General features: G+C 40.0%; 1 protein-coding gene across 1 annotated transcript in view; it reads right to left on the reverse strand.

Annotated features, from left to right (window-relative positions):
- The window catches only part of LOC149822717 (bet1-like SNARE 1-1), a 35,577-nt gene extending 17,458 nt beyond the window's left edge, over window positions 1–18,119 (reverse strand). Inside the window, exon 1 of the mRNA XM_089980354.1 lies at window positions 17,964–18,119. Coding sequence (XP_089836480.1) covers window positions 17,964–18,119 — 156 coding nt within the window. The remainder of the gene's footprint in view (window positions 1–17,963) is intronic.
- Window positions 18,120–20,340: the final 2,221 nt, after the last annotated feature.

The raw sequence follows: 20,340 nt of genomic DNA on the forward strand, positions 1-20,340 counted from the left end.
GTGGCAACGCCCTGACGAGTTCGTAGATGACATCGAGCAGATGCAAGATGAATTTGCAGTTGGGAACACTATCAGTAATTTTGTAAGTATTTAACCACTATCAATTTCTAGGTCGTTCCGGTTTGTATGTTTTGAAGTTCGTAAATTTATGCAACCAGACAATGTGTGATTTTGTCAATTACGTCCAGAGCAACCCAAAGAGCAATACAGTACGCATCATCAACCCTTATTTCATGGTATGTCTGGTCCGTTGTTGTTTTGTTTGCTTTTATGACGTACTCACGTTTCTTGGTGGTTAAATCTTACTATTTCGTGCAACAGATGTACGTCCGGCGAAAGCCATACAACATTGGATTCACAGATGCACTACCTTGTTGGAACAACTATGATGAGTGCCTAGACATTTCGAAATTTGGAAAGGTAAGTGAACAAACCTCTTCTCCAAGGTTTAGTCGTAACATCCCCATCACGATATGTCTCTGGAATGAAAAATTATTTTATCGATTCGCAGATTTTACTTCCTACACTCTGGCAAAATCCCGACCATTGGGTCCTATACAAGATGAATTTTCTGGAAAAACAACTATAGTGCTATAACTCATTGGACTGCCACAGTAGCGTAGAACGCGACGCTATGCATTTGGTAAGCTTCTGCCCATAGGTGAATCGCAGCTATTTGAGGTGGACCGGACTGTAATATATTATCCCTTTATCACAGGCGGGATTCCTTAACGGGCTTGGTGTCGACATTGCCGAGTGGATGTTGCTCTGTGCTGACGATGCTCCTTTACAAAGTAATGGGGTCGATTGTGGCATATTCGTAATGAAGCATATTGAAGCAATATACAATGGAGAAGAACCTTGTTTTCACGCTGTATGAGCTTTGTATCCGATGTTATTGTTTAATCATGTTATATATTGGTTTCACATTACATGTTTTGTTGAAGGATCATATGCCGGAAATACGCTACGAAATATGCCAATAATTGATTGAGTTTAAAAAGAACGGCAGACAAAATATGTAAAGTGAAACCTGTTGATTGCTCTGTCTGTACAACCTAACAAGCTCTGCCATCACCGTTCTCGCCCTCCTCCTCGACAGCAACCCAGTCGGTGCAGTCGCGCTGATGATGGCCAGCAGGAGCTCCACCATTGTTGTATACGCATAACCAATGCTGGTAAAAGTTGTTCTTCAGTAATGAAAAATACTGTACGACAAAAGATCTTTCTAAAAATCGCATTACGTGAATTTATCAATAAGAAAGGTTTGTTCTCAGAAATCGCTGTATTGCTGAACCTACGATAATGTACACCTAAGGCAATTTCTTGGGATGCATGTGGACGTACTTGTGGATTTATTTAAGATCGAAAAATTTGGTCCAATCGCATTGATTACTGTTGAGAATAGCCCTCTGGCATGACATTGTTCGATTTTTGTCATTAATGCGGAGTGCATTTTTATTGAAGATTTGCTTTTGGTTTAATGAAACTGACGTATATACTTGAAAACTGACGGAGGGTGATAGGACGTTTCATTAATATTTGAATGACACAACACACAGTTCCACTTTGCTTCGCGAATAAGGAACCGACAAATCGATAATTTCTGCATATAGGCGGCTTCGACGCAGTTGTCGTATCCATTTATACGTTTTTTCATATGTCTGCAAGATCATAATTAAAGGAAACGTCATTTAAAATTCAAGAAATTTTCAAATTCTTTCACAAGTTTTCATGGTGGTAGCAGTGTAGTTGACGGTAAACCACTAAGCGTATCACTTTGTACTATTCGTAAAATACGAAAGCTACATTAATGGCTCTTATTCACCACTTTTTTCATGTGCCAGCAATAAAGCAATGTTTAAGCATACAACATTTCATAGCGATGTTGAATATTATCATTTCGAACATTAGAAGTCTTTGTTCATTAAAATACATCATAGTCTCACTCAGCGACTGTCAACCACGCGGGTTGAATGCACATCTTTTATCAATTACAAGCCTTTTAGATGCTCGCGAGGCCTCCGTCAGTTTCTCCTCCGCAATTAGAAAGGACGTCAATTTTTTGCAGAGTTCTTTGCGGAATCCGGGTATATCAACCTGCAAAAACAGATTGTAAAGTAGAAGCAATAGACATGCACTTAATCCCCAATAACAGAGGCGAAGAAATGGCATACAGCGTCGAAACAGGGTTCTGCACCATTGTATATTGCTTCAATGTACTTCATTACAAATACCCCGCAATCAACATCATTATCTTGTAAAGGAGCATGGTATGCCGTGCGATAGATTCACTCGCTAGCATCGACTCCCAAAATGGCTTTGAGGAAACCGATTTGAGAATAATGCGACCGACAGTAAATTCATGACCCCAGTACACGACTTGTTCCTCACATAGATATTGAAACTTACGAGATGGAAAATGTTTAGCCGTAAACCACTGTCAACTTCCAACGAATTGTAACACCATAGTTGTTTTTCGTGTAAATCCATCACGTATAAGACCCAATGCTTTTCAGATTGCCAGAGTGTAGGAATCAATATCTGCAAATAGATCGAAAAAATGATGTTAGCATTGTTATGCAGTAATATTGCACTCTAGGTTTGTTTGCTTACCTTTTCACTTGACAAAAGGTCTCTGCAGTGATTACCGTTAACCCAATAAGGTATGTCGTCTTGAAATCCACTAGAGTATGGCAAACGGCGTAAGATAGTATGCAAACCGAAACATTGCTAACAACAGTGATAACATACAAATCAATTGGACTAAATCAATAACGAAAAGCAACATAAAATAAAATCGATATACCATGAAATACGGGCTTACGACGCTTACAGTCTGGCTTGGTGCGTTGCTTTTAATATAACTGACGAAATCAGATATAGTCTGTTTGCAGCAAATATGTTGTTGTTAATGCACGTACACATGGCTTACGTATATAGACAACTGCTACTAGTTTCATACTAACAAAATTATTGATCATGTTGTATTGTGTGAATTCATTGTGCATTCGGTTGATGTCCTTCAGGAGTGATTGACTAAGTTTTCGCCCAACTTCGTTGGTGGATGTTCGACTGAAATGAATGCGGACATTGCAACGAACGATATTGAAATTACATTATACAATACACAAAAAACAAATCGCAAAAAACGGCATGAAAGAGACGGATTTTGCTGAACATGTAGACGATGTGTAGACAATATACCCATGATTCGCCATTGTTGGTCGTGTAGTTGTCTTCGTCTGCGTCACCGACCACAATTTTGTATGTTGGAGGACGGATCTCCAGGTTTATGAAGGAAACGTCGGTTTGATTGTTGCTGGTTCACGAAGTAGAAGACAAACACAGCTTCCAGTACTTGTGCGACTATTTATGACCTAAAAGATGTACTGCTCAACCAACATGATCAATAAATATTGTACGACAAATCAAACATTTATTGTTATCCGTTGTAACTGCGTAATTCGACTTCATATTCGCTGCATAGCGAGTTGTGGTTATCGCGGGAAAGTGATTTGTGCAGCAATACTTGGTCTTTGTAAAGGGTGTTAGTCAACGCCGATTTGCAGTGTTAAACGATACTAGTATAAATTGATAATGAACGTTTGTTGATAATAACCCCACGAATCTAAAAAAAAAAACCACGGGTTGAACAACATAGCGATTTTGAAAAATTGTGGAGTACCACTCACACTTGCACTTCCACTGTTAAAGCGAACAAAGTTCCCCCTGTACCAGATGAAGAGGTTGACTTACCTCTTAAGAAATGAAGTGAGGAAGAGAAAAGACACATTGAGTAGCCTTTTATTTATAATATATGGATACAACTTTTCACAGGATAACAATAATGATTTCAAAAGGCATTTGGAGGTGTCACAGGAATCTCGTGTGGGCTATTAATTTAGTTGTCATGCCTCTTTGCATGCCCCGATCTCCATAATGCCGGATTTGTTTTTGAGTTTATAGTCATTTGTCACTGACGACTTGCGGTCTGTGGTTGGATTTGCTTAAATCGATAGATAGCGATTTTTTGCTTCTGCAGGAAGTCGATTGATGACATCACTGTATGGCGATTTGTAGTTATCGTTGAATAGTGATCTGTGGCATCGCAGCATAGTGATTTGAGGGTATTGTTCGACTGTCGATCTAAGCGGGATGACAAAGGTTGTTCAAGTAACCTTTTTTTGGGCATTGAGCAAGGTCGCGCTTCATTTTATGATCTAAGTAGGCTTTCAACCGCGCAGGTGATAACATACTTAGATCAAAAAATGAAGTGCAACCTTGCTCATTGCCCGAAAAAAGCTTACTTGAACAACCTTTGTCAACCCGCTTTGATTGACATTCGAACAATACACTCAAATGACTATGCTGCGATGCCACATATCGCTAATCAACGATAACCACAAATCGTCATATAGTGATGTCATCAATCGACTTCCTGCAGAAGCAAAAAATCGTTATCTATCGATTTAAGCAAATCCAACCACGGACCGCAAGTCGTCAGTGACAAATGACTATAAACTCAAAAACAAATCCGGCATTGTGGAGATCGGGGCATGCAAAGAGGCATGACAACTAAATTAATAGCCCACACGAGATTCCTGTGTCCCATACCTATCTGTCGAATGCATCAGAGCCTGTCATGAAAGAGAAAATATTAGACACTGAATTAAGTTTCACAAGAAATGCATACATCCTCGCAACATTGATTACATACCAAAAGACTTGTAAAACTATAGCGATCGTTGCCAGAAATCTGGTCAGGAGGAATGTAGCTTTGAACGTTTGGTGGTACTTCTGCATGGTATTGCTGCATGATGGACATTACGCGAGTTAGCTATTTGACAAGCTTCACGCAATGGGAAGCAATATAATGTTTTACATACCTGTTCATTCGAAGGGCTTTGTTGTTTTTTATTACAGGTAGGTTGTTTCTTAGTCCTGTTCTTGCCAACCAATTCTACTGCACCCTTTGCCCTCCGACGACTGCGATCAGAGGCAGGTTTTTTATTTATACCCTTCGCTTCATGAATATGTCCATCATAATCAACAACGTTCACTACTGACTTGTTGAAGATAATGTTTATGCTTCGGTGCAACTTCTCGGGAGTGTCAAGCGAAACATGATTTTGACCTACACTTTTCGATCCCATTATCTTCGGCTGCTATTCATTCGCTGCAACGGACTTTATGTGAATTAACTCCACATTTTCAAGTAACTCCGTTGCAACTTTTCTCACACATACATAGCCTTCTTCACTTCTTGATGCCAAATCAGCAACATGCATGAATGACCTACACAGTTGTTGGTAACGGGAGGCTATGTGGCACTTCTCGTCAACATCAGATTTACTCGCATTGTCCATAACGAGCATTTCAATCTTCGCCCGTCTGGTCCATCTTCGCATTACGTAAGACTCAGGTATTTCTTGTATCTTCTCTTGATTGAGTGCCTTTAATGCATGACAGCATAGAATGCCTTTGAATTCATACATTTTGCATGAACATTCTACCCTTCCATTGTCAACATTGTACGTGACATGTGCTTCTTGCCTTTCCTTATGCTTTTCGCCCTAACAAAAAATATGGTATTTGTGCATATTCTCGGTTTGTACGAGTCCTTCTATTTTGCAATTCATGACATGCAACACCTCTTTCTTGATCCATTCAAATACAGTTAGTGTATACAGAGCTGCAGGTTGCATCAATATTTTCATGCCAAAAGTTTGAGGTCGTGTATTGAAGCATTTCACGTCTTGTTCAAGCTCATTCTGTCTTAGACCGTCTACAAATAATTCATATTGTTCCATGAAATGAAACATTGTTAAACATGAATACAGAGTTTTCTTCAGAGTGGCATGCATAGATTCGGCTCTTTGTGTGCTTATCATACCTGCACAAAAGTATTGTCTTCCATATGCCAATGCCCACTTCTCTTTTTCTGCATATAAATTTTGTAACCACAGACAGTCAGTAAGGTCGTATGTCTTAATCATTTTGTCTCAATCTGACTTAAAAGTGACCTCGTCTACGCTATGAAGTACACAGCTTATAACTTTTTGTCAAACCCTGTATTCTGATTAAATATGTATCCTATGTTCTTTGCTGCATTTTGAAAGATATACCACAAACATAGGCGATGATGTGCATCTGGCCACACATGAAGCACTGCAGCCGTAATTGTGTGATCACCATCTGTAAGTACAGTTTCAGGATGCTTCTCATTCATTGCATGTGTAAATACTCTGAACAACCACTCAAAGCTTTTCTTGGTCTGGTCATACACAAAAGCATCGCCTAATATACAACTTTGTGCGTGATGGTTCACTCCCACAAACTGCGCAAATGGCCACTGTTCAGTATTAATCTTTACTGTAGTATCAAACACAAGCACATCATTGAAACATTCATAATCTACTCTAGACTTTGAATCTGCCCAAAACATATTCACAGCATATCCATCTTTGTCCACTTGCATTACACTAAAGAAACCATGTTCATTGCTTGATTTATTCTGTAAGTAATGAACCAAACAACATATTTCTCCGTTCTTCATGTTATATGTCCTCTTCCTTCTCAAGTGGTTTCTTAGATCCAAAGGTGTGAATGACACATTTTCGCGACCACCATCTATGCGGGTAAACAAATTGTATGTCTTCCTTGGTGCAATGCCGGCGCTATCGGCTATTTCAGCCATTGCAACATGCGCTACAGTTACTTTACGATGTGACCTTATCATAGCAGTCATAAATGATGCAGATAAATCATGATTATGATCACTGATTAAAGTACGCACGACAAATTTCTCATTCAGATGTCTTCTCAAAACCAATCTCGCCTGACATCCACATCTTGATTCTGGCATGCTCCTTGTTGGATTTCCCATTGATTTCTTCCAACCTTGCTTGGAACAGACATATGTCTTTCTAACCAAGACACCCTGTGCATTTTTTGACCAAGAAAACCTTCTCACACTGAAGCCAACTTTTAAGGCATAATCATTGTAAAATTTATATGCATCTTCCTCGTTATTAAACTGCATTCCTTCTACAGGAACATAGTCACGTGTATTTCCATGTACATTCCCAGTTCCTACGGTTTTATTAAGTGTACTAACATCAAAATCTACCTTATTATTGAATTGCATTTCTTCTCCTGGAACATTCAAGTCAAGCGTACTTCCGTGTACATTCCCGGGGCCTACACTTTTATTATGTGCACTGTCATGGTAGTCTACCTCATCATTGAATTGCATTTTTTCCACTAGAACATTCAAGTCAAGAGTGGGTCTAATGCCTGCACCCTTCTTTTCATGTGCATTGTTAGTGCAGATGTTCAATTCTTCAGTTGCGTCATAAGTATAGATATTCAATTCTCCAGATCTTTCGATTGATTCAGCTACATCGTCTTTATTACAACCTGATGATAAGCTCAATAATGTTTTAAGTAATATATCAATTTGTGTTTGCAGCAAAATAGCAAACAAATCGATATTAACTAACAAAACGGGAGTCTGTTACTAATACAGCGGTTTGAGATACAATGCATACGATGAATGAATGTAGGATACCTGATGGGGTAGAGGCCCTTCCTAGCATCTGCAAACAAACATTCTTGTCAATAGGTCCCAGCGTCTTACAAATATCGATAAGTTTCCAACCTTCGTAAAAACAAGATCTACCTGCAATAACCAAACAATGCCTTAATGGCACACAAGACGACATGCCTTCTTCATCGATCGCATGATGAGATGAAAAGCTACTCACGCTGCCTTAATGGCACTGGTTGGAATGTTTGTGCATCATTGCTTTCTTCGATAATGCTTAACAACAACGACAAATAAAAGAAGACAGTGGAATGTTTTGTAAGCAATATATCAATTTGCGTTAGCAAGCGGCATAGGTTTACTATGATTTAATCAGGATGCATATAACAACGGATACCACTAGGGTTAAGCAAGTCAAAGCAACGATTTAATGCATGAAAGTATCAAAGCAAGTGCAGTTTGATGTTTGCTTATACTGAGCATCGACTTATCGATTACCATGCCAATAAAATACACGTCGTACATGTGTGTTGACGATAACGCTCTCATAATATCCACAAGGCTCTAAAGTGAGTTCAATAGAAGTCGCTGAGAGAGCAGCGATATGCATGCGAAAATCGCCCCGCCATGCGTGTAACGATGTGTTTCTGCATCCACATGTTTTCAAAGTCTTTGTACAAATATCTTACAAATACATATTACATGAAATATAATATCTTACAAAACGATATGTATGTATAGCGATTTGTAAGATATTGAAAATCGATACGGCAGTTCAGCATAATAACTTACAACTCGACGATACAAAACCATACTATCTAAAAGGTTGATAAATATATCGCACAATAAATTACAAATTGATAAGGAAGAACTTGAGCATAATAGCAAACAAATCGATATTAACTAACAAAAATGTATCTCACAAAAACAGGAGTCTGTTACTAATACATCGGTTTGAGATACAATGCATACGATGAATGAATGTAGGATACCTGATGGGGTAGAGGCCCTTCCTAGCATCTGCAAACAAACATTCTTGTCAATAGGTCCCAGCGTCTTACAAATATCGATAAGTTTCCAACCTTCGTAAAAACAAGATCTACCTGCAATAACCAAACAATGCCTTAATGGCACACAAGACGACATGCCTTCTTCATCGATCGCATGATGAGATGAAAAGCTACTCACGCTGCCTTAATGGCACTGGTTGGAATGTTTGTGCATCATTGCTTTCTTCGATAATGCCTAACAACAACGACAAATAAAAGAAGACAGTGGAATGTTTTGTAAGCAATATATCAATTTGCGTTAGCAAGCGGCATAGGTTTACTATGATTTAATCAGGATGCATATAACAACGGATACCACTAGGGTTAAGCAAGTCAAAGCAACGATTTAATGCATGAAAGTATCAAAGCAAGTGCAGTTTGATGTTTGCTTATACTGAGCATCGACTTATCGATTACCATGCCAATAAAATACACATGTCGTACATGTGTGTTGACGATAACGCTCTCATAATATCCACGAGGCTCTAAAGTGAGTTCAATAGAAGTCGCTGAGAGAGCAGCGATATGCATGCGAAAATCGCCCCGCCATGCGTGTAACGATGTGTTTCTGCATCCACATGTTTTCAAAGTCTTTGTACAAATATCTTATAAATACATATTACATGAAATATAATATCTTACAAAACGATATGTATGTATAGCGATTTGTAAGATATTGAAAATCGATACGGCAGTTCAGCATAATAACTTACAACTCGACGATACAAAACCATACTATCTAAAAGGTTGATAAATATATCGCACAATAAATTACAAATTGATAAGGAAGAACTTGAGCATAATAGCAAACAAATCGATATTAACTAACAAAAATGTATCTCACAAAAACGGGAGTCTGTTACTAATACATCGGTTTGAGATACAATGCATACGATGAATGAATGTAGGATACCTGATGGGGTAGAGGCCCTTCCTAGCATCTGCAAACAAGCATTCTTGTCAATAGGTCCCAACGTCTTACAAATATCGATAAGTTTCCAACCTTCGTAAGAACAATTTCTACCTGCAATAACCAAACAATGCCTTAATGGCACACAAGACGACATGCCTTCTTCATCGATCGCATGATGAGATGAAAAGCTACTCACGCTGCCTTAATGGCACTGGAAGGAATGTTTGTGAATCATTGCTTTCTACCATGATGCCCAACGACATCAAAAATGAAGAGAAGACACTGGAATGTTTTGTAACGCAAGGCAGGCACGAGAAGGCGATAGTGTGTTGTACAACAGGATAAAAAACAAGGCAGAAAGCTCGACTGGAGACGAAGGCAAAGTTTTGGTTGATAATGGGAGCAACTGTTACAACAGATGGCGCAGGAGTTTAATGAATAGGGAACATCTCCACTTTAAATGGTTAACATCAAACTTTCTGGATGGAGGACTTTTTTGTCTTTTTATCGACCCATCGTTTCACAACTTTTGAATGGAGGATATTTTTGTCATTTTCTCAAACCGTGATTTTAGGGCAAGAAAAGCAAGTAAGAGTAATTAAGTCTTTGCAACAGCACCAGAGTCCGATGCAAAGTTATGTCAACATACACGGGAATACGAGCCTCATGTGCATGAATACGTGGCGCTCATTCGATCCCCCAAACACAGACATGGGATTCAGTGAATCATCAGGGGCGAACATAGACCACCCTCTCCACTTGTTTTGACTGAAAAAGATGCTCTTATACATTCCATTTTTTTTTTTACTTTTTTAAGCCAACTATCTATTCCATAGTCAAAGTGTATGAATAGATGGAGGGACTCTCTCTCTCTCTCTCGATGAACTAATAACCCTTCGATTTCCCTAATCCAAGCTACAAGCCATGTACTTTAGTACCTAGATAGCTATGTCCCATAGGGTCCCTCTAACCTAGAACTTTAGTTGAGAGAGAGAGAGTTTATATAATTTCTCGGTTTTCTCATCTTATTCTTCCATTCTTCAAGGCAACTAACCAAACATATATAGGTTCTCAATTAATTAATCTTAATTCATAACGGCACCATGTTCACAATTAATTAAATCTAAAAAATAGGGCTAGAAGACCCGGTTTGTAGCTTCTTTTAAAAATGAGTCAAATTGCAACGGTTGACTTCACATGTTCAATAGTAGGGATGCATGATAGGCCTCACTATTTCTTAAATTATCATGACCTTGGTCGTCGCGTTGGCTTAGTTGGATCTTAATAGCTTACGCCCAATGTATTAAAAAGTGGAGCTCTACTATTAGTCCGCCTAGTCCATGCATATATGACAATATTTTAATAACGTAATGCATTATGGCTGTGCATTCCTAGATTCAAAACGTGTAAGGTATGTACAGCCCCCTCGCTCGTCCAATTGCTTAAGGCCGTAGTGTAACGGTATAAAAGAACAATCATTTTGACCACCGAGTGTAACGGTATTCCTTATTGTGTTAGGAACTAGGGATGGCAGTGGACCGGGGGAAAGCGGTCCCCGCCTCGCCCCGTTTGGACTGGGGGATGAAGGGCATGAAATGGGGATGGAGGCGGGGATGAAGGTTAAAATTCATTCCTGTTCGGGGATGGACTTACACTTTTTCCCACCCCGCCCCATCCCCACCATGATCTCCGTCTAGCCCCACCCCATCCCCAGTCCTTCTAAAGGATGGCAATAGACTACGGGGAAACGGGGCCCCGCCCTGCCTCATCCCCATTTGAACCGGGAATGGAGGACATGAAACGGGGATGAAGGCAGGGTGGAGGTTAAAATTCATCCCCGTGCGGGGATGGAGGTTTTAATCTTGAGACGGGGACCCTGTCCCCCCCCCCCCCACCCCACCCTGGTCTATTGCCATCCCTATTGGGAACCACTCCTGTGAGGATCAATTGTAAACCCACTTAGTGGGCGGTAATAGGAAACATTTTTAAGATGGAGGCGCCCACGGGAGAAAACTCTTAAGGCACGTTTGGGAGAGAGAAAGATGTAGGAAAAGTGGTGCAAAATGAAAAAATGCATCCAGATTTTCTGACCCTTTTAAGCAAGAGAAACTTTTTCACTACGAGAGTTTTTCTAAAAAGTACACTTTTTGATACAAAACATTCTTTCATGGGAGAGGTGGAGGAATGTTTGTAGGGTCGTCCGGGATCGCCTCACCTTAATGGCGGTGGCTCTGCGCTGAGACAGAGAAAACACAACAAGGAAAACATTGTGCTAAAATAGCAAATCAACAAGAGAGGATTGTGTACTTGAGGCAGCCATAAGAGTACTTCTGCTGGTGGTGGAGGTTGGCTAGAACAGAGGTTGATCGAAGCAAGGAGTAATTTCTCCTCAGTCGGACTGCGGCCCTCCATAAGCGCAGGTTGTCGGATGCAGTCGGTGAGCAGGACCGATTCTTGCGACCAGATGAAAATACTCTGAATGGAGAGGTAAGGCTCTAAACCCTCTCTCGTATTTTCCTTTCAAAGAAACTGATTTTTTTTACTCTGTATTTGTCGATGATCAGAGGGTCACTCATGATACCTCTTTATAGGCACAAAGTGGGAATGGTTTGTGCAACCGTTCCCCCCTGATTCTGTGTGGGTTTAACGGAAGGAACACCTTCCGTGGGGGGGCGTCATCCATATCGTGGGTAACCACCACCAACGTGGTGGTTTATCCCAACATTCTTCCACTTGTTTTGACGATAAACCCTTAATCAGAAAACCTTATGGGAATAACTTGATGAATAGAATGGCCTTTTTGTTTTATTCTATAGGTCCTTAGTTGAATCTCTAATCCTTATGAGATTAACAACAAAAATAATGAGAATCATGAACTGAAAGTGATCACTTTATTTATATGCATATGTCAAAAAAGAGTTTAACAAGCTCATCATCATTACATGTTCGAAATATAATCCTGGTGCTAACCCTTTAGTAAGAGGATTAATAATCATCTCTTTGGTACCAATATTAACAATATGCACTAAATGATTTTTTGTCCTTTCTTTAACAACAAAATACTTAAATTCTATATGCTTACATGACGTAGTACTTTTGTTGTTGTTTGAAAAGGACATTGCAACTTCATTATCACAGTAGACCTTCAGTGGCTTCTCAATAGAATCAACCACCTTTAATTGTGATATGAAGTTATTTAACCATGTAGCCTGCGACGTAGTCTCGTACAATGCTATGAATTCTACCTCCATGGTGTGGGCAACAGTGGTCGTCTGCTTCCCACTCCTCCAAGAGATCGCGTCCCCAGCAAGTAAAAAGACGTACCCAGTAATAGATTTTCTACTATCAAGACATCCTCCTAAGTCCGCATTTGAGTAGCCAATGACCTCGAGGTGATCAACTTTATGATACGTCAACATATAGTCTTTTGTCCCTTGCAAGTACCGCATGACTTTCTTGGCAGCCTTTCAATGGGGTAAACCTGGGTTAGACTGAAATCTGCCAAGCACCCCTACTGCAAAAGAAATATCTGGTCGAGAATATGTCTGTGTATACTGCAATTTGCCAACAACTGATGCATATGGATAAGCACTCATATGTGCTTTGTCAATATCGTCCTATGGACAATCTTTTAGGCTCAGCTTGTCACCTTTTAATATGGGTGTTGAACTAGAAGAACAATTCTACATCGCATATCGCTTTAATACCTTATCTATATAGGATCTCTAGGAGAGGCCTAAAAAACCTTTTGCACTGTCTCGACGGATCTCAATGCCAAGAACATAAGCAGTCTCACCCATATCTTTCATATCAAAATGTGATGCAAGAAACTATTTTGTCTCTGAAAGCAACTTTATATTGTTGGTTGCAAGTAAAATGTCATCCATATACAACATCAATATAATGAACTTACTCTTATTTTTCTTAAGGTATATACATTGATCAATAATGTTTTCTGTAAACCTGAAAGTCACAATGACTTGGAAAATTTTAATATGCCACTGTCGGGAGGCCTGCTTAAGTCCATATATTGATTTGTTGAGTTTGCAAACCAGACGATCATTTTCAGAGAAACCAAGAGGTTGATCCATATATACCTCTTCATTTAGATCCCCATTGAGAAACACGGTTTTCATTACCATATGGTGTAGCTCCAAGTCATAATGAGCTATAAGGGCCAAAATTATCCTCATTGACTCTTTAGTTGAGACAGGAGAAAACATGTAATGCCCTGAAATTTTTAACCCAAATTTATGTGATTTTTTTTTATAACAGCGGAAAGAATAACCAATATAAGGTTAAGCATTTCGGAACATTACATTTGAGAGGAAACTCAACACAGGTATTTCATTTCATTATGATATGAATATTTAAATTACCATAAACCCAAGGAATCACTGAAACAGTAAATCAGCAAGCATGATCCAATGCCTCATCCCGCAACCGCTTATAAGTCTACTCGTTTACCTGAAAATGGTAAAAATTATAGGAATTAGACTACCACGTCTAAGCAGAAATTTTGTACTGATAGTGCAAGTATATCGTGAATCGAGTGTGTGATACGAGTGTCATGGTTGATCTTTAGTGCATATCAAGACAGATAAGCACTATATAACAAAGATCTAAATTCTTGTACATGAGCAGGTAAGCAGTTATGTAACTATAACAATTATGCCACATTAATATGCAAGTGAGCAGTTATTTAGCAATAACAAATGTACAACATTGATAAGCAGGTGAGGTATGCCACAATCAATGTAATAACATATATACTTTCAGATAACAATTTAATTACCTCGTATCCACCTAGTTAAGAATTTTAGTAATTTACAAGTTGATAATATAAAGCATCTGAAATACAACTTACATATATCTCTCTAGTGTCTCCACTAGTTGTGAACCTAACTCTTCTAAATGATGTTTAATTATCTTATCTCGTGGGTACACACGGGCACAGGTGACCATCTCAGATAAGAACGTTCGGGGGTATATTATTCCAGGTAATTTATTAACCCGAACATTCTAACGGAGACTGAATCTCCAAGGGAGCAACCAATAGCCGAGAGAATCTCCCAAGGGCTCAACTCAAAACATGATGCATCCCTAACTTCTGCAAAAGATGTGGAACTACCACCTAGGACACATAGGTAGTCCTGGTCCCTAACTCCGAGAACGGGGACCCACGAGCCGTTTCCCGCTCGACACCAAACACAAGTCCTTGAAGTTTTGTACCACCCACCCTCTCCAAGGTAGGTCTCAACTTTGTAATTGGGTTTCATTAATTTATTTATTTTCCCGAAGTTTAGAACATTTCCACAACTGTCATAGCATTAACCCCATTCTTAGTAATACACACACTTAAACATTGAGACCCAATTTTTTTGTCATGTGATATGTTCATTGTTCACCATAAATTAGACATGAGTACCCCTCATAGGTGGCTATCCTATAAGTATGACTCAATTTCTCTGTTAACAGAAATATCATGTATCTTGAGAGTTTGTTAACAAAAATGTCAATTAGGCTACTCTGAAATTTGCTCGTAATCTACATTGTACTGACACATGTTCAATATAGAATGCAGTTGAACACTGAATTAGTGCAGAAATATAACATTTCATACATAGGTTGCAATAGCTTATCGAACAAATTTTTCAAGAAAACAATTAGCACAATTAGCAAAGGTTACTTCTTCATCCAGATTTAATAATCAGTCATAACTACTTAAGATGAGAGGTAATAATGGCTCCAAATATACCAATATTCAGATCACTCAGGGACTGACATAATTCACTACATATGACTAAAATAAACTGATGGAATTATCCACTAAGGAATATGAAAAGAAACTCATTCTGGAACTACCCTTACTTGTCAACAGGGAATCAACATCTTCAGCAAATCAAAAATAAAGGATTCAGTACAATCATGCATAGAACAAAATATGTCGGAACAGTAGCAAACAATCTGTGTTAGCATGATGCCCATACAACAAGTCAATCAAGAAGGGTGTTGGCGTAGTTTATAATATATATAATTATATATACATATACCTTTCACACAGCCCTGCCGATATTTGAAACTATCATTACTTTTGGATGCTCAAGAGCAACAGATGAAACAAAAGGAAAAATACATATATGGCGGCTTATCAATACCACTGGTTACTTATCTGAAGTTAACTGAACAAGGAAACTTAATAATTATAGATTAGGATCGGATGCAAGAAAATGCTATTTACCCCAAATCAACCATGAGCAACAAAATCAGTCTGACAGATAAAAAAACAAATCCTAATAAGAAAGTGAATAAGATCCAACCGAATGCCCAAAATATTATAACTTAAAGATTTAAGGCTTAGTCAGTCAGCCCCTTTTTAATCTTTTTCTTTGATCGCGTCAAGAAAGGTAAACAAGAATCGGCACCCCCAATCGAATTTGATTTGGGGATTAGGTATTGTCGTATTAGAGTAAATCAAGTAGACCCCCAAATCGATTTGATTTGGGGATTTCTTGCTTAGGGCTAGGCATGAAACCATATCCCCCCCCCCCCAACTACTATCTTTACCCTTATCGAAAACCCCAAGCCACAGCGTTGGATTTTCCAACAACCAAGAATCGTTTGGCAAGCTTATATGTGCCCACTAAATTGGGGTTTCTCTGGATCGACCCAACCCCAACTCGATTCAATCCATACCCAACACCATCATGGATAGAATTCCTACCTATTTTCGTGCTTAGAAGTTGTTGTCGCAGAAGGAGGGTTGTCGGCTCCGGTGAGGGTTGTTGCTGCAGCGAGGAAGAGAGAGTCGAGGGAGAGAGTGAGATACAGAGGGAACCCAAGAGGAAGGTGAGAAAGAGAGACTCGTTTCCCCTCCCTTTATCGATCGTACCTCCTCCTCGCATCTCCGAGAACGACGGCGCAACCCCCTCCCCTTCTTCCTGTATTGGGCAAGAATCGTGCCCCCAGCACGATTCTTCGTCTTTAAATCTTTTAAGATGGGGTTGGGTCCAGGTACGGGTCTCGCGACCCGCGGTGCCGCTGTACCAGATCCACTCTAGCGTGGATCCAGGTCAATAATAAGTTATAGATCCGCTCTAATGTGGATTCGAGTTGACAGCCATTTGACAGATTCGGAGTCCTACTTTGTTAAGAGCTCTGGCACGCGAAATCACTTCGCCTACCGACCATATTCGGTAAAACTAAAATTCTTGTGAAGTTAGACCATCGACACAAGGTACCTTTGGATACACATGTGTGATGTATCTTGACACATTTACCTTATTCTACCCTAGCTAAATTCAAAATACGATAAAACTATATTTGGGTCATTTATTGTTTCATAAATTTAAGTACAAAGTTAATATTAGCTTAAACTATATGATATTACCGAAATTCTTTAACGATATACATGTATTCAGCCACTTTAGGGACGTGAATACACTAAGTCATCTAATTATCCTTAATGCCAATATGAAATAATGCCTTGAACCGGTCTTAAAATGCAAAGAACCGATCAAATAACCCCCAAAACGGTTCAAAACTGAATGAACTGGCCATACCCATGATCGGTCTGAAAACTAGATGAACCGATCATATGACCCACGAATCGGTCTTAAAACACAAGGAACCGGTCATATGACCCACGAACCGATCCGAAAACTGGATGAATCGGTCATACAAAGCTCTGAATTGGTTTAAAAAGTACCGAACCGAGTCTGTAACAATCTGAACCGGTCTTTGCAATAGTGAACCGACCTCAATTGTCTGAGAATCGGTTCCAGAGAGATCCGGATCAATTCAGAAACAGGCTGAACCGGCTAAACCGGTTCGGTCTCTGTTACAAGCCGTTTGGATCGGTTTTGTCAAGCTGATCCAGAACTGTATAATCCAGTTTTAAACGGATTCTGGATCTGCTACCAAAAGAACCAGATCTGGCTGACCCAGATCCGATCCAGAGAAAGATGTTCAGATTTGGGATCTAAGACCTGACGACCTGTATCCGGATCTGATCCGAATCAATTTCATGGATTCGTACGAGTCATCAGATCCGAGTCTAAACCGCAACCCAATCCGAAGGATCTTGATAGATCGGGTGTGGTTTCAGATATCCAAAATGAATCTCTCAGACCAGATCCGAATCCTAAATCATAATGGGTCGGGGTCAAAAGGATTTTGGATCCATTACCCGAGAACCGGATTTGATCCAAAGAAGCTTTTATGGCTCGGGTCGGGTAATATGGATTGGTCCCAGTTATGGATCTGATCCGAATCCAAAAATATGTGGGTCATGGATCGAATCAGAATGATCCCCCCACCCGAATTCGATCCAAATAACCTTATGGATCGGATTCGGGTGGGCGGGTTCGGACCCAAGTCGGGACCCAGGAACCGAAACAGGTTTTAAAAGAACCTGAAACACAAAATAGGGTTTTCTGAAATCCTACTTCACTCTTTCGCCTCCAGATGCAGATGAAGATTTTCGTCGTCCGCCGCGGCGATCCGGCAATCCGATGATTGCCGACGATCCGACGACAAAGGCGGGGCTGCTACCACCATCAGTGACCCAATGGTCACTTGCTTTCAACGGTGGGGTGAAACCAGCCATGACAGGCCCCGCTGCCGTGCTCTGTCGACTCGAGAGTCGTCGGCGACAGCATCATCGACTCTGTAGAACCCTAATGGAGGAGAAAAGGCAACGGGAGCAATCGGCGCGTCCTTCCCAACTAAAACCCCCAAATCTGAAGGTAAGTCGGTCCAAATTGATTTTTTTTTTTTACTCAGTCGCCCTACGGCGACAGTCACCGGCTGTCAGCGTCACCATGTCGCCCCTCGACGACCTGTTGTCGGCAGCCTGCAACATCGCCCCACGGCAACTCTGCTCTGTCGGAAAACATTGTCGGCCAATGGCAATAGTTACTGGAAAAACACCATCGAGCCCTCTCAGTGGAGGTGTGGTGTGGGCCCATAACCCATTATAGGGTCGTTCGGGATCGCCTCCTCTTAATGGCGGTGGCCCTGCGCTGAGACAAAGAAAACACAGCAAGGCAAACACTGTGTTAAAACAGCAAATCAACACGAGAGGAATGCGTACATGAGGCAGCCATAAGAGTACTTCTGTTGGTGGTGGAGGTTGGCTAGAGCAGAGGTTGATCGAAGCAAGAAGTAATTTCTCCTCAGTCGGATGCAGTCGATGAGCAGGACCGATTCCTGCGACCGGATGAAAATACTCTGAATGGAGAGGTAAGGCTCTAAACCCTCTCTCGTATTTCCCTTTCAAAGAAACTAAATTTTTTACTCTGTATTTGTCGATGATCAGAGGGTCGCTCATGATACCTCTTTATAGGCATAGAATGGGAACGGTTTGTGCAACTGTTCCCCCCTGATTCTGTGCGGGTTTAACGGAAGGAACACCTTCCGTGGGGGGGGGGGCGCCATCCACATCGTGGGTAACCACCACCAACGTGGTGGTTTATCCCAACAATGTTTTCCTACAAAGAGATTTTATTTTTACACTCACCACCACCCATCATTTCACTGTCACCGCCACCATCCATCTCACCACCCACCACCCTCCTCTTCTCCTCTCTCATTTTTTTCATATTTTCCTATTTTGTTTTTCTCATGCTATACAAACGAGCGAAAAACTTTTTTCTGAAAAACTTCTCATATCAAAAACTCTCATGGGCAAAACTTTTTTTCCCTATGAAAGTTTTTCTCTCTTCCAAACATATCCTTATGTGAGATAAAAACCAAAAGGAAAGAGAAAGAGACACTTTGAGGTTCTTGTGTGCAAAGGGATAGCTTGTTAGGGCATACAACAAAGGAGAAGAAAGGAGGGTGGAGTCACCGCTATTACTTGAAGGGTTTCAGTAGGTTGGGCTGAAGTTACTAACTTGTCAGATAGAAGTAATCGACATTGATTGCGTATTAGTGTATTTTTTATTGTTTTCAAGTGCCATGTAATCTCTTGCCAAAATAATAAAGATTCGCTTGTACTCTCACTATCGACATAGGCGATTTTGTTAAATAACATAAATTGGTGTCTGTGTGCTCGATTGATTTCTTATTTTTCATTGCATCGTGTGATTGCATGCATCCACACCTACAAATTAGTATCAAAGCGAGACCCAATCTTAAGGCTTATTCACTGTGACAAAGAAAATATCATGAGATTGTAAATTATCTCTGGTTAAGGCTTTGTATTGGAAAGATAAGAAACTCAAAGATTTGTCTAATGATAATTAGGACAACATATGTGAAAGAGCGGTTATTGTTCAACATAATATTGTGAATGATGTCCTCTTTAATGTAATAAAAATAGACTCAGTTTTGGAGCTTTTGCTGAAATTACACAGCTTATATATGACTAAATCATTGACTAACATGACTTAATTATTTTTAAAAGTAACTATATGCTCTTCAAATGGTAGAAGATTCATATTTACAGTATCACTTGAATGTCTTTGATAGGATCAGTTGTTGAGTCTTTTAAGTAAAAAATTGAAAAAGAAGATCAAGTTTTTATTACTTTTTATCTATCTTCCTCCATCTGGCTGTCAAAGTCCAACCTCTTCTGGTTCTGGTTCTGGTTCTGTGCTTTTCTCATAATTTTATTCATGCTTGCATGGACTGATTCACCAAACATGCTTTCGTCGCTTAATACTTAGACCCCCCTTCGTCAATTATTCGACAAAGTGGCAAAAGATCTGAAAGTGGTTGGCTTATTTCGGCATGGTGGCACTACAAGAAATAGCAGCTTTACTGGTGTGCCCTCCCTTGCCGTCAGTAAAAGATCATTTTCACAGGCGTTGTTTGGAAGGAAAGAA

Source organism: Nuphar pumila, chromosome 11 (assembly GCF_984573655.1).
Source record: "Nuphar pumila chromosome 11, dmNupPumi1.hap1.1, whole genome shotgun sequence".
Classification (NCBI taxonomy): Eukaryota; Viridiplantae; Streptophyta; class Magnoliopsida; order Nymphaeales; family Nymphaeaceae; genus Nuphar; species Nuphar pumila.